At 40.0% G+C, this 14672-nt stretch overlaps 1 protein-coding gene across 1 annotated transcript; it reads right to left on the minus strand.

The window, feature by feature from the left end:
- Positions 1 to 647: 647 nt before the first annotated feature.
- On the minus strand, positions 648 to 10866 carry LOC144456762 (uncharacterized). The gene is made up of 3 exons (XM_078152251.1): positions 9850 to 10866; positions 2811 to 2868; positions 648 to 1477 (listed from the first exon to the last, which is right to left on the minus strand). The coding sequence occupies exon 1, from the start codon at positions 10830 to 10832 to the stop codon at positions 10404 to 10406; it is 429 nt and encodes a 142-aa protein (XP_078008377.1). The 5' UTR covers positions 10833 to 10866; the 3' UTR covers positions 648 to 1477; positions 2811 to 2868; positions 9850 to 10403.
- Between the last annotated feature and the right edge of the window lie 3806 nt (positions 10867 to 14672).

A 14672-nucleotide genomic window follows, 5' to 3' on the forward strand; every position in this document is an offset into this window, starting at 1 on the left:
AGGAATATATAATGAAAAGCCAAAGATCATTTACCTAGCTTGGTCAGCTGAATCAGTGTCATATTAAAACTTTACTGCAGCAAGAAACTTGTCATGGAGACTGACAATTAGGGACAAGTGCCTGATCCTAGAAACTTTCTTCCTTTTTAAATAATAAAGATGCCTGTATCCCATATACAGCAAATGCTAAGTATACAATAACAGAATTCAGTACTATAATCTAATAAATGTTGCTCTGATACAGATTTCATAATATGTATTATTACCACAGGCAGTTACTAAATCATATACACATAAACTGGTTACGAAAGAGCCTGCTGCTAAGAATAATTTATTAGTTAAAGGGAAATCCTTCAACCTTAATTAGGAATATTAGGGAAAGTTTAAATAAACTTTGCTCCCTAGCACGGGAAATACAATTGAATATGTGATTATTTACAAGTGGCCTAAATCAAGGCAAGACATCATTAGCTTAAACAAAATGATTAGCCTTGATAAATGATGTATAAATACTAAAACCCTAATTTGCTAATTTACAATTTATCCCTAGTGATAAGACTAGACTCTGCACTTGAGCAAATAAGCCAGAAACTTGTGAGTAATTTGGCATGATACAAAAAATAACATTCATATGCAGATATCTTGAGTTTGTCTGCTAATAAAGATTTAGCAATATTTTATTTTTCATAATATAATTTGGAGAGAGCATGGAAATCCAAGGTATGGTTACCTTCAATTCTAAACCAATTTTTCAGGGTAACCAGAAATTCAAATGACCTTTAAAGAAAAACTAATTGATAAATTAATAATAATAACCTTAAGTTAATCAGGAAATACTTTATTTTACAAGAGCTTTCCTAAAAGCATCAAAGCAACAACTCTAGAATCAGAAAGTACTAGTTTTATCAACAATTTTATCTCTCCTAAGATATTCAAGTGCTTGCTGACTTTCAAAACAAATTACTAATTAAATCAGTTAGTTATTTCCCACTATTAACTTAAAGTTCTTTAAAGAATTATACAAATATAGTGAAGCTGAGTAAACAATTTTAATTTCAACATATCCTATCCCAATTTTGCAACTGTCCTAGGCACATAGTGCATTTTAACTGCTTATTGTGAACTGGATTCAATATTTAAATGATAGGAGTATTCCTTCCTGTGCTGAACATGACCCTTTCAAACCTTGCAATGAAGAAAAATTATACAGCAGAATATAGGTACCTTAAATTAAGACATCATTTCTTCTGTATTTCCCCCTTGTGCTTATAAATTAAATTTTCAGAGATGTCATTTAACAAATAATTATAAAGTGCAGTTTACACACTCACATTATACTGAACCATCTATGCAATATCACTGTGTAACGAGAGGCAGTGACTTCTGGAAAGTCAAAGGACCTGGTTGAATTCAGTTCTAGCTGTCACCAGCTATGTGACCTTGGATAAGTAATAATCTTGGCAAGCCTCAGCATCATCTGAAAAATAAGTACATTAACATTATGTGTTCTATAGTTTTGTGTAAGTACTAAGCAAAGTATAAAAGGGTTTTGTGCATATATTTCCCATCATGGTTTCAAAACACACACACACACACACACACACACACACACACACTCTCTCTCTCTCTCTCTCGTACGATTCCCAAAAAGCATGCCAGAAGTTATATAATGTGTAGGGGACTGCGCATATCTGATGCTTTTGTCACATAAGCACTGCTACCAAAAAGTAACACAAATCCCATAACTCTCACTCTTCTTTCCTATATCACTATAAATCTCAAGGATGTGAAAGAGAAGACTATGGGAAAAGGGCCATGAAGAATTGGACCCAAAATTATCTCACAGAAAACAGACAAGAAAAAGCTTTTACAGTGAAGGGGAAGTGGGGGAAGGTGAAAGGGAATGAGTGAATCTTATTCTCATTGGATTTGGCTTAAGGAGGGAATAACATACACACTCAATTGGGTATGGAAATCTATCTTACCCTACAGGAAAATTAGGGGTAAGGGGATAAGAGAGCAGGAGACGATAGAAGGGAGGGCAGATTGGGGGAGGGGGCAATCAGAAGCAAACACTTCGGAGGAGGGACAGGGTCAAAAGAGAGAACAGAATAAACGGGGGGGTGGGGGGTAGATAGGATGAAGGGAAATATAGTTAGTTTTCCACAGCATGACTACTATGGAAGTGTTTTGCATGACTACACATGTAGTATAACCTGTATCAAGTTGCCTGCCTTTTCAATGAGGGTGGGTGGGGAGGGAGGAAGGGAGAGAATTTGGAACTCAACCTAAAGTTTTAAAAACAAAAGTTAAAAATTGCTTTTACGTGCAACTGGGAAATAAGCTATAAGGCAAAGGGGTATAGAAATCTATCCTGCCCTACAGTAAAATAGAAGAGGAAGGGGATAAGAGAAGGGTGGGGGGGAGTGATGGAAGGGAGGGCAGATTAGGGGAAGGGGTATTCAGAATGCACATCATCTTGGGGTGGGAGGAGGGGTAAGATGGGGAGAAAATTTGGGACTCAAAATCTTGTGGAAATGAATATTAAAAACTAAAAATAAATATTTAAATTTAAAAAAGGGGGGGACCCATCCCATTCATATAGCCAGTATACAGCATATGTTACCGCAGGATTTTCACAGCTACAATTCTTATGACACTCTCCCTTACTTTAATCTTCTCAACCTTTACTGTCTTGATCCATTTTTAGGGGTTCTGCATTTACTCTCAATTTTAAAGATGCTTAACATATTATTAAAATATACTTTTCTGCGAAAAGCTATATTTTAAAAAAGATATAACGATCTTACTTGCTTCTGCTGATGACTTAATAATTGGGAATCCGGTTTTCAACATCATACTAGGCTGCTGTGGAAATAACAGAGGATTAAGTTTTGAGGCAAGGAAAGAAAGCTGTGTTAAGAATTTAAGGAATAAAAGACTTAACCATGGAACTTTAGGAAGTGCCTTATTTTTAAAATATTTATTAGCCCATAATTTAAAACAGTTAACACTCTACACTGTAAGTTAAATTAATCAGAAAACTGCACAATAAAGGAGAATCTCATGCTATCTCAATCATTTTTAATTCTTTAGGAAGCTAAGAAACAACAAAGAAACTCATCTTTTTAAATGACCATGGACAACATTCTCTGGAAAAGTTCTATTATAAATTAAATTACTGGTGGAGCACAGAATTTAGTTATTCAACTTCTTCCAAATCTAATTTAACATCAGGATACAGAACCAAAAAGGTCTTATACAAGCTAGAAAACCACAAATTTTTATACTGGCAAAAAACATAACAAAGTCATTTCTTTCTCAACTTTTGTAAAACATGGTACTTTGGTGGTTGTGTATAAAAGATTTTCTGCTTTGAAGAGTGATCATCCTTTGTATTCCAATTACGAAATTCTAATCAGCATTCTGTCAACTCTGATCCTTAGAAGAGAAACGGAAATTTTATTATATTATTTTCTAATATGAAACCAGATGCAAACTTGATGAATCAAGGATTCAGGAAGCACAGAGTGGCAGGAAGAGTGATGAATTTAAGAGTAAAAAGAATGTGATTCAAATCCTGGCTCAACCATTAGGTGACCTGGGGCACCTTAACTGACTTCTTTGGGCCTCAGATTTCTTATCTCTAAGATGTAAGGGCTGGTCTCAAAGTTCCTTTCAGCTCAAAGTCCATGAACCAAGGATTTAAAACATAATGAATGAATATTGATACACATAGCATAGCATAACAGAAAGATCATCAGAGAGATATCTAAGTTATTCCTGATTCTATAAACTAGCTACGTTATCTTTTAAATAATATTTTTGATCTGATTCTTCCTAAGGAAATAGATTGGACTACATACATAGTCTTTATAAGTTGTCTAGAGGTATCACACTTGAGCCAGTCTATGTTTGGGGTGGAGAACAAAATAAAGGACTTAAGTAAACAAAATTAACCAGAATTCTACCTTTCTACTCCCATTCAAAACACTCCATTCTTTAGACAAAGATAATGTACATTTAGATTTATTTTAAAGAATACACTTTCAAGACACGTCCTGGATCCCACAGATATTCAAACTGCCTGCATGCAAAGCAGGATAAAAGGAGAACATTTAGAGTGATGACCCTCAATAACGAAGCACTCTTGAATAATCAAAAGAATGATGCTCAGAACAGGCTTAAGACCAAAGATTAGTATATCAGTAATATTTCCAACACTGCTAAAATTAAAGGGGTTAACCAGGAAACACCACTCCCTAAGCATTCAAGGTCTTATTGTACTATTTAAAAATTCTTAATGGAAGGGAAAGAGGTCAGAGAAGGTCTGCCAACTAACTTCATTTGGATTTAATGACATTGTTTACAAAGGTATGTCAAAATTATGCTGAAGATATAAAATTAAAGTTATATTGCTCCCTTTTATTTATCACTCTTCATAAAATTATGAATATATCACCTTGGAAGAGTTTCTCAATTATAGGTAATGTATAACTTGCTCTAAATAGGCAATCTGGTCAGTTATAGAAACTATGTGTATTTCTGCACCTGTACGTGTAATATTAAAAGTACATCTGGGGGCAGCTAGGTGGCGCAGTGGATAGAGCACTGGCCCTGAAGCCAGGAGGGCCTGAGTTCAAATCCAAACTCAGACACATAACACTTACTCGCTGCGTGACCCTGGGCAAGTCACTTAACCCCACTGCCTAACTTAAAAAAAAAAAGTACATCTAATGTATACTAACAGGTCCGTAAACATTTACAAATATCTTCATGAGCATTCAAAAATGTGTGTGGAAGGCAGAAGTTTTTGTGAATAACTCATCAAAGTATGGGGTTAAATGACCTTAGAGCCTGAAAACTTTTAAAGATACCTGATGAAGACACTAAGTCTCACACAGATAACTAAAACAAAAGTACCAATAGTTCCATCTCTACACGGATTCATTTGTTAATTTCCCTGAGGTACAAGGGTGTATTCAAGTGGTTAAACCACAGAATTATTGATTTAGGGCTTAGATACCTTGTACTCTAGTTTTACAGGTATGATATAATCCTACCTCCCATGGAGTCAAGTCTTAGAAAAAAGTTAAACAGCAATGCAAAGTACAATTTCTGATCTTTCACATAAATTTTATTTCTATCAGAAAACAGTTCATCATGTTTTAATTTCAAAATATTATACTTTGATCATCTGATTTCTAGTTATGGTCAAAAAGAATGAAATTTTTTAAATGGAGCTTTCTTAAAAGTAAACAGAAATCTGCTCAGCTTCACCTGAATTACTCATAAATCAGAAACACTACTAAAGAAAATAAATTTACTTAAATTTACGGACTGGGTATGCAAGATTTCTATGACACTGTTCAACACCAATTAGATGATTAGTCTGATTATAATACCCTATAAATATTCAAGTCCTGTTATGCAAACTTTTCCACATGTAGTCAGTATATTTTGTTTCTTTGAAATTCAATAATTTCTTTGAAATTCACTAATACCTACAATGTTCTTTCAAGCAACAGATTACAGACATTAACTAACCTGCCTATAATTTCCAAACTAAAACCAAAATAGTTTTTAACTTTCTCAATAAACTTTACACAAACAGAAGTGAGATAAGTTGTAGGCTGATCTTCAACTCCTAATGTGCAAGCATCTTGTCCAATATTACAAGCATTAAACTATACTTTCTAAGTCCTCAAAGCCAATTATATCCTTGGTCACTACACAGATCACACCAGAATTGACCTAAATTGATTATATCCCAATTTCAAATAGTTTAACAATGACACATTTCATAACTCTTTATAAGGATTAACATGTCTGAAAGAACTAGGATAGTACATATTTAAACTCTTCTGAACTAAATCAATTTAATATGATTCAAAAAGATCATCATTACAACTGTCAATTATCACTGGAAGCAGGACTTAGACCCAGAAAAGAATACAGATAATTAACTCCAATCACTCTTCCCTCCTCCAATTTTATAGATGAAGAAGCTACAGCTTTAAAAGGCTCTAAACTTGTTCAGGTCATAGGGCCATATAGAACAGTCAGGATCTGAAACCAAAACACTTGACTATATCAAGTACCTTTTCAATTTTCCCCCCCAGTACAATAGAAAAATTTTGGTTATCTAACTTTTTCCAGTTTAGATTCCAGAAAGACAATTTACTGCAACTAGCTTCATTTCTGGTAATCATGATTAATTTTCTAGATGTTGCTCGGCTCTTGGGAAGCTACTTACTCAGAATGGCCTCACAAGTAATACACCATTAACAATTTATTAACTTAGAAAATGAGGCAGTATTTTATAAGTGAATCCTTACTAGCTAATATAGTTAATGTAAACCTACAAGAAAATGAAATCCAAGATTAAGAGTTAACTGTATTAACATAAAAGCAGTAAAATTCCTTTAATGAGTTAAAAATACATACACTAAAATATTAATTAAAAATAAATTTTAAAATTAAAGTTAAGATACGAAAATAGCTATCAACAGGATTCTTCAATACCATTAATCATTTTAACACCATTTGAAATTCTTAAAATATTCTCTAAAAATAAAAGTCTGTTAAAGGTATTGTTATCATCTTGATACGGTATTTTTTCAGAATTACACCCTACATCCCAGAATTTTAAATAGCCTTTTTTTTGGAAAGAAAGAAATCTTTAATCCATAAAATATGGGGAAAGAATGAAAATGTTTTACAAAGACTAACTTCACAAAAGCTGCTAATTATAGCTTATAATCATATAATTTGAGAGTTTGGAGAGACTTTGGGAGATCACTCATTCAACCTCTTAATTTTACAGATGAGCCAAGAGTGAAATCAGTACACAATTTTGGCCCACCATTTAAATTTGCAAATGTATATAGCAACTTTATTTTTTGAAAAACAATTAGTTAACCAATTAGAATTTTCTGTTGTGGCCAAATAATTCCGCAGTATGTAGAATATGTTTCTGAAGTAAAGTACATTATAGTCTACTTTATTAGTCATTTTAATAACCTTGGGAAGGAACGGAAGTTACTTACAAGATTAAGAATTCCAAGCAAGGAGAATATAAAGTTACTTATTAAAGTTCACTCTTAGAATGTCAGAGCAATGTAAAAAGACCAACTAGTATATTAATGACCAAGATTTCTGCATACCCTAATTCTAAAGTCATGTAAAGTAATTTTGATGGCTCATTCAAGAAGAATACTGTATATTCTTTTACAAACCCATTATACTAGAATAAAATGGCTAATTCCAGGGTGGAAAATTAAAAAAAAAACTTTTAGCATCTAAATAAAAACAAATCACCCTTAAATGTTAAATGTTTAAAGCACAGTCAACAGAACAACCTAAGGAAGTTTTGAGTGTTTATATGCTCCTCCCTCAGGTCAAATGAGTAGCCCAGGATAATCAGTGGAAGCCAGGACTAGAACCTAGGTCTTCCAAAACAAGATTACAGTTCTTTCCATTATAGACATATGCTGGTCATTAATAAAAAGTTAACTCCTCCAAACACCAAAGTATGTTTCACAGACTGAAACACACAATGTTTTTAATACTGGAAAAGACCACAGCTATAAACTGAAAATAGGAAGAAAATAATTTTCAGTACTCTCCTGAACCCACAAAATGGAAACATCAAGAGAGTATTGAATAAACATGATAAGATATTAAATATTTGAATATATGGCAGACATCCCACTAAACAGAATCATGGCCAAGAAATCCCACTGATGCTAACAGCAATATATAAATACCATTAAAAAAAAAGACTTTGGGGTGTGTAAGTGAGCACTGGTTTAGGAGTTAGGCGACTGGTTCTACTTTCAGTACTGCACTTGCTAGTTCTTTCTATGTGTTGTGGTTGTTCAATCATTTTAGTCGTGTCCAATTCTTCATGACCCTATTTGGGGTTTTCTTGGTAGAGATACTGGAGTGGTTTGCCATTTCCTTCTCCAGCTCATTTTACAGATGAGGAAACAGGCAAATAACAAGGTTAAGTGACTTGTCCAGGGTCACACAATTAGTAAGTGTGTGAGGCCAGATTTGAACTCAGGAAGATGAGTCTTCCTGACTTCAGGTCAGTCACTCAATCCAATGTGCCACCTAACGCCCATGGGTAAAATCACTTCCTCTTTCTAGGCCTCAATTTCCTCTTCAGTAAACTGAACTGGACCAGGTTAATTCCCTAGATATCCATTCTTCATACTCTAAAATTTCACAATAAATTTAGCATATCTGAAAGAGTTTCATTAATTTTCCCTCAATTCTGTGGGCAATAAATACTAAGCTTTCTAATTTTCAGGCAAGTTGTTTTAAAACAAAGAAAAGCATTTCCCTAAATTGGTTCAATGGAATGTAAGACCCTAAGAAAAAAAATCCAAGTTAAAAAAATTGTAAATTTCCTTAAACTTTTCTTGCACCAATTTCTGTCGAGCACTGTTACATGTTCCTAAACAATCGTTACCTTATGAAGCAGAACAACTTATTTCTTGTAATATTTGGCCATTATCAGTCATAACTGACTGCCGATGATGCCAAAACATTTTTAGAAAATAAAAATTCACATCAATGCAAATGGTGACAGTACTGGGCAATTTCAATTTTATATGTAAATATCAGCATAAATCTAAAGGAATTTCAAAGAAGGATTTTTTCCAACTTCAACTTTTAATGACTTAAACTGCCACAAAATTAATCTTGAAACTCCCTTTAAAAATAATTCTTAAGCAAAATCTTTTCATCTATACCAATCCCTTTCTCACAGAATATAAATACTAAAAGCCAGACCAACCTGTGGCATGTGAATTAAAGTATAAACACAATGAGGGATCAATCAATTTTTAAGATTCCAAAAACAAATTTGGAAAAATGCTTGTTAAATGCTTAAGATGAAAATGTCTTTCAAACCTGTTTCAGAACTGCAAGGACATTTTGCCAACTTAGTACATGTATCTATGCGTAATGAATTCTCACACCACAATTCCTCAATATTTGTGGAGTTAAGGAAGAGCATTAAACAGAAGTAATAAAAGTTTTAAGAAAAAAAATCTTGTATCTCTAAATATTCCACCAACAATTAAGCACTTAGGTACAAGTGGAACTCACAGTTCTGTACCTGCTCCATTTTAACTCATCCATGTTTTTCTTAAAAATCAGTTCACAAACTTAAGATTCTGCTTAAAAAATTACTCAACCCCCCCTCCAAAATAAATACATGTCTGCCACCTTTAAAGCAGTAGGCAGGTGCCAGAGGGGGAAGATGTTAGGCAAAAAAGAAATCTCTGGCCAAGGACACAGAGGTTAACATTGTTCATACTGGAGCATCCCAAAGTATATTAGCTAACTATCAGGAAGGGCCTCCATTTCAAGAGCTCACAGAAATGACCTAAAATGACCCCAAAACAAACATTAATTTATCTAGCTTTAAAAAAATCAAACCTCGAGGGCTGGTACTTAAATCTGTTTCCGGTGACTCAACGAAGCAAACCTGCTGCTCAAACCAGTACGCCCCATCCCACGAACATAATTTCCTTCTTCCTTTCCGACAGAATATCCTCCCCCCCCCCCCCCGCCCCCAGCAAGGGCGGCTGCTGCTGCAGACCTTCAGCTTCAGCAGCAGCAGCTGCTCCAGGGATTGGAGGATGCAAATAGCCCGACAGAAAAAAGGGAGGTCAAAAGGAATCCAGCAGCCCCCTCGGAACCCTCCCCCACCCTATCCACCTCCGGCCCACCCCTTCCCTTCAAGTTTTCCCTCCTCTCCTTCCCTCCCTCGTACTCCCTACCTTCCCTCCTTCATCCCAACCCCTAAGGCCAAGGTCTCCCCGGCCCACAAACCTGATAGCGGAAGTGACGGAGGCCCGAGCGGCCACCGCGGCCTCTCACGCTGGGGCACTGGGCGCCGTCAACCAATGAGCGCCGGCCGGGGAGGAGGGATTTTCAGGCGCCTCAAGTTTGATTGAAGTGCGAGGAGGGGGAGGGGAAAAGGTGTCTCTCCCTCTCTCTTTCTCCACGTTCCCCTCCCCCTCCCCGCCGCCAGCTTCCTCGACTGGAGTAACCTCTCAGGGCCTACCTCAGGTTAGGTGCGGGAGGCCGCGTCGGAGAGGGCCGAGTCCCCGCTTCCCCCACGCCCAGCGTGGCGGGCACCTGTCACCGCGGGCACCGCCACCGGCCCGGGCCCAGCCCGCTCCCGCTCCTCCCTAGGCAGCCCGGTCGTCCCGGGCCTGCTGGGGAAGAAGCGGCCGTGCCGCGGCTCCTCACCCAGCCGGGCCTCAGCCCTCCACGCCTGGCGCGACCGCCCCTCCTTCACCTCCCCCCACAGCCCGCCGCCGCCGCCTCTTCCTCCGCCTCAGAGGGCGAAGAAAATGGCGGCCGCTCCTGCCTCACCCACCTCAGGGCTGAGGGGAGGACCGAGGCCCGGGCCCGCCGCCTGCAGTCGCCGGCCTTGGGCCCCCAGCGCCGGCCGCTTCCCCGGAGCGCCGTACGGGGTAACCCGCGGTGGCGAGGACCCGGATGGAGTCGCGGGGGCGAGCGCCGCCGCGGCAGCCCGAGGTAAAGGCATCGCGGGAAGGAAGGAAGGGAAGGAGGGAAGGAAGGTAAGGCCCCTTGGCGGAGCTGGCAGCTCCCTGGCCGCTTATTGGAAGAAAATAAAGGAATGACAGCCTCTCCGATCCATTCCTTCCCGCCGCGCCTACTTTCTCCCGCTCCCACTGGACTAAAGCAAAAGGAGCCCGCCCACCTCGAGGCTGAGATTCCCGACTCCCTTTGGTGAAGGGAGAACATTGGGCCCGCCTTCTCCGGATCCGATCCTCTTTTCCCATTTGTGGAAACCGAGGAGTGACAGGCCTTGTGGCCACCCTCTCCGCCTGGCCCCCAGTTCGGCTCCCGCCTGCCGCAGATTGACAGGCCTGCCGTCACGTGGCCGCAGGGAAGCCGTTAGGCCCGCAGTGATGGAGGGGCTGAGGCTTGGGAAGAGGCCCATGCTGAGGGGCTCTCCTTGGCCGACTCCCCTCCCCTTCCAAGTCTTAGAACCTTAGTTTGCCCAGAATTTGCGTTTGGCGATACTTTCCCCCTCACAATCGCCCTGTAAAGGGAGCGGCAGGGCCATAGCTGGCATCCATTCTCATTTTGTCAGCCAACTGAGGCCCAGAGAAGTTCAGTGATTTCCCCAAGGTCACACAGCAATGCCAGGATTCGAGCACAGGTCTCCTGACTCCCAGGGCCTTCGGGCTTGTGCTCACCGACCTCCTGTGAAGGCCTGTGGGCAACAGGGACAAGGCCTGGCCGGGATGGGAGGTTAAAAATGAAAGACCAGACTTTCTGTCCTGGCTCTGCCACTGACCAGCTTTGCGGTGACTTTGGGCAGAGGATCTAGAGCAGGAAGAAAGCTTAGAGATGACCCGGGAGAGCCCCCACTTTAAAAACAAAACCCCCAACTCCCTGCCCGCCCCCTCCTCCACCTCCTTTGTCAGTCTTCCTCCCTTCCCCCTGCCGTCAGAGCCCTGCTCGGCCCCGGGACCCCTCTCTTCCCCCTCCTCTTGGTGATCCCAGTTATGGTCCATTTGTCCGGCCCCCGACCTGTCCCACCACCTCCAGGCTCACGTTTCCAACGAGCTCGTTGTCTTTCTCCTCCCCTCCCCCTCCCCACCTTCCCCCCCTCCACCCCACGAGGGCACTACTCTCCTCCCAGCCATCCCGACTCAGAACCTGGGGGTCCTCCCCCACTCCCCCTCTCCTCCCTCCAGCTCTGGGCCTGTGCCCAGACTGTCCCCTTCTTAGAATCAATGCCTCATTTCCTCCAGAACTCAGCTCAGCCCTGATTCCCATCCTCCCAGTGGCTATTTTGTACAGACTTAATTTAACTATGTACATAGTCTCTCCCCCTGATACAGTATAAGCTCCAGGAGAAAAGGGAGTTTCATTTTTGTCTTTGTTTCACCAGAGGCTAGCAGTCTGTTACGTAATAGGTGCTTAATAAATGCTTGATTGCTCTCAGATTCTCTTTTTATATTCTGTATCACCAGGTATGAGAATTTCTATACAATGAGTTGTCAGCTTTTAGTTACAGAGGTTTGGGATTTGATTGCTATAAATGATCAATATCAATCAGTCAGTAAATTTGACTGTGAGCCAGGACATATATAAATTTTCTGTCCTCAGCAAAGTGCTCTATGTATAGCAGATAACTGAACTATATTAAATTGGAACACTATCATGCTTCTCACAATAATAGAAGCCACTAGTGAAGACAGTTTCGGTTTTATTTCTGACATGTCACTGCTTATGCCTTCAAAAGTTTGTTGAAATAGCACTTGGCAAGACATGGAATTTGAGGGACAAAGTAGAAACATTTGACTTCTAACGCTGCCTTGTATACCACGTGCATAGCAAAGCAACTTCTTCAAAAAAAAATTATTACAGCCATGGTTTGTACAATTCTGGTTGAAAAATAGCTGATAGAAATTGATCTCTTAGAATCCTGTTATCTTTCAAGGGAATTGATGCCTTAAACTGTTGCAAGCTTATAACAGCTCAGAATGGAAGACTGTAAAGCCGGAAGGAACCATGGATATCATCTAATCCAGGCCCTTCTCATTATAAATTAGGAAACAAAGGCCCAGAGAGAAATGATTTGACCCTAGTCTCCTAACTCCCAATTTAGTAATTTGTCCAGGAGTGTCATGTTTGAAGACCTTTAGGAGATAAAGATACAATCTTGCCTTCTAGCAGTCTACAATGTGTACTGTGCAAAAAACCTGATAGAAAGAGACTCTGTGCAATGATGAAGACCAATCAAACCGAAGAAATGGGGCTGTGTGGAGGTCCTCTCTGGGGGAATGCCCCCAGTGACAGCCCCAAACACATTTCTCACTGATGAACCAGAATGCCCATGGTATACAAGATTTTGCCGTAAGTTGGCCAGAGCCAAAAGCCAGACACAGCCTAGGATCTCTCACAGCCTAAGATTGCTTTTAAATAGTATGCTTAACTGTTCATCTCTACCTAGTCCCTTCTTGATAGGATTGTGGGGTGGCCAGAAGCAGCTGGCCCAAAAGATCAGCAGGGTCTCGGTTGTGTAAGGATGGGTAAAGGAAGGCAATCTGGATGGAAGTTTACTCAATTATAGTTTAGGGGAGGATGGGGTAGGAGCCCATTGAACCCACTCCTCTATCCTTCACTGTGCTTTTTTGTTCTGTTACATTTCTCCTCTCGTTAGCCAAGAGCTCAGCCCCCAAATCCTTTCAGATTGAAAGTACTTACATGCTGACCTGGGGCATAATCAGTCCAAGAGTAATTGCTTTTGGTTTTCTTTTTCTCCCTCCCTATACCCCATCTCCTCTCCCCTTTCCACCCCCCCATCCCCCCAGTGTGTGTTGCCCTCCTGGAATCCTTAAGATGCATGTGACCACTCACTGTGGTATCCCACTGAGCATTCAGACCTGTCTTGCCTGGCTTAGTCATGTTCCAGATTTTTCTTCCCTCCTTATTCATCAAGGCTTACCTTTCCTGAAATCTCTTCCTTTTGGACCTTACACTCAGTTAGCTAATCTGATAAGTTTCTTTAATTTGTGCATACCCCTCTATGTCACAGTACACAGTTTCATGAATTGTAATCAAAAAAGTTGTCAGCCCTTTTGATGATCAATAGGCTGGTCCACAGATGACAAATACACTCCATCCCTGGGCCCATAGTCAAAGCCTTTTCAATTTGGCTGGACATGTCAGAGCTTATACTCCATTTGTCTGTACCAGGAGAAGATAATAGTGAATTATTTTAGTGGAGGTGCTGTTACAGGGGTGGGGAACCTGTGGCCTCGAGACCACATGAGGCCTTCTAGGTCCTTGGGTATCAACTTTTGACTGAGTCCAAGTTTTACAGAACAAATCCTTTTATTAAAGGGATTTGTTCTGTAAAGTTTGGATTCAGTCAAAAGGCCACACTTGAGGTCCTAGAAGGCTACCTGTGGCCTCAGAGGCTTCAGGTTCCTCACCCCTGTACTAATACTTCTGTAGATATTAATGGGTTACTCTTTCCCTTCCTGGGTAACATATTTGCACTTTCACTCTGGGGACTCTTGGACTCCTGAAGTACACAGCCTACTTCTCATGGATAATTACGAGTTTTTAAAAATCCTTGAAAAATGCAGTTAACTAAAATTTCTTTAAAACCTCTTGGATGGCAGGGATTACATTTTATATTTCTTTTATAGACCCTTATAGAACCCCCAGCCGAATGCTGAAAACATTAGTAAGAGGCTCCAGTGAAAAGGGTACTAGATGAGTCAGAAGGCCCCAGTTCCAGCCTTGGCTCTGCTTCTTACTATCTTAACTCTTAACTATGTGTGTGAGGGGAGGCAAGTGCCTTAACCTCTTCTAAATTTCTATATCCTCCTCTATAAGATAGCTGCCTACCTCTCGAGGCTATTTGGAGGAAAGTGCTTTGGAAACTTGAAACCGCTATAAAAATGTGAACCCTCTTTTTTTCCCTTATACACTGACGGTCTTATAGGTGCTTTTTTTTTTAAGTGGACTAGAATTTAGAACTAGAAGGAGCTTGGAATTCTTCTAGTGTTTTTGTAGATAAAGAAGATGAGCCCCAGAGAAAAGAATTGACTTCTCCCAAGGTCAGAAAAGTTCATAGATAGTAAAGCCAGCAGTGG

The sequence above is a fragment of the Phascolarctos cinereus genome, unplaced genomic scaffold (genome assembly GCF_003287225.1).
Source record: "Phascolarctos cinereus isolate Bilbo 61053 unplaced genomic scaffold, phaCin_HiC Scaffold_4;HRSCAF=312, whole genome shotgun sequence".
In the NCBI taxonomy this organism is placed as follows: Eukaryota; Metazoa; Chordata; class Mammalia; order Diprotodontia; family Phascolarctidae; genus Phascolarctos; species Phascolarctos cinereus.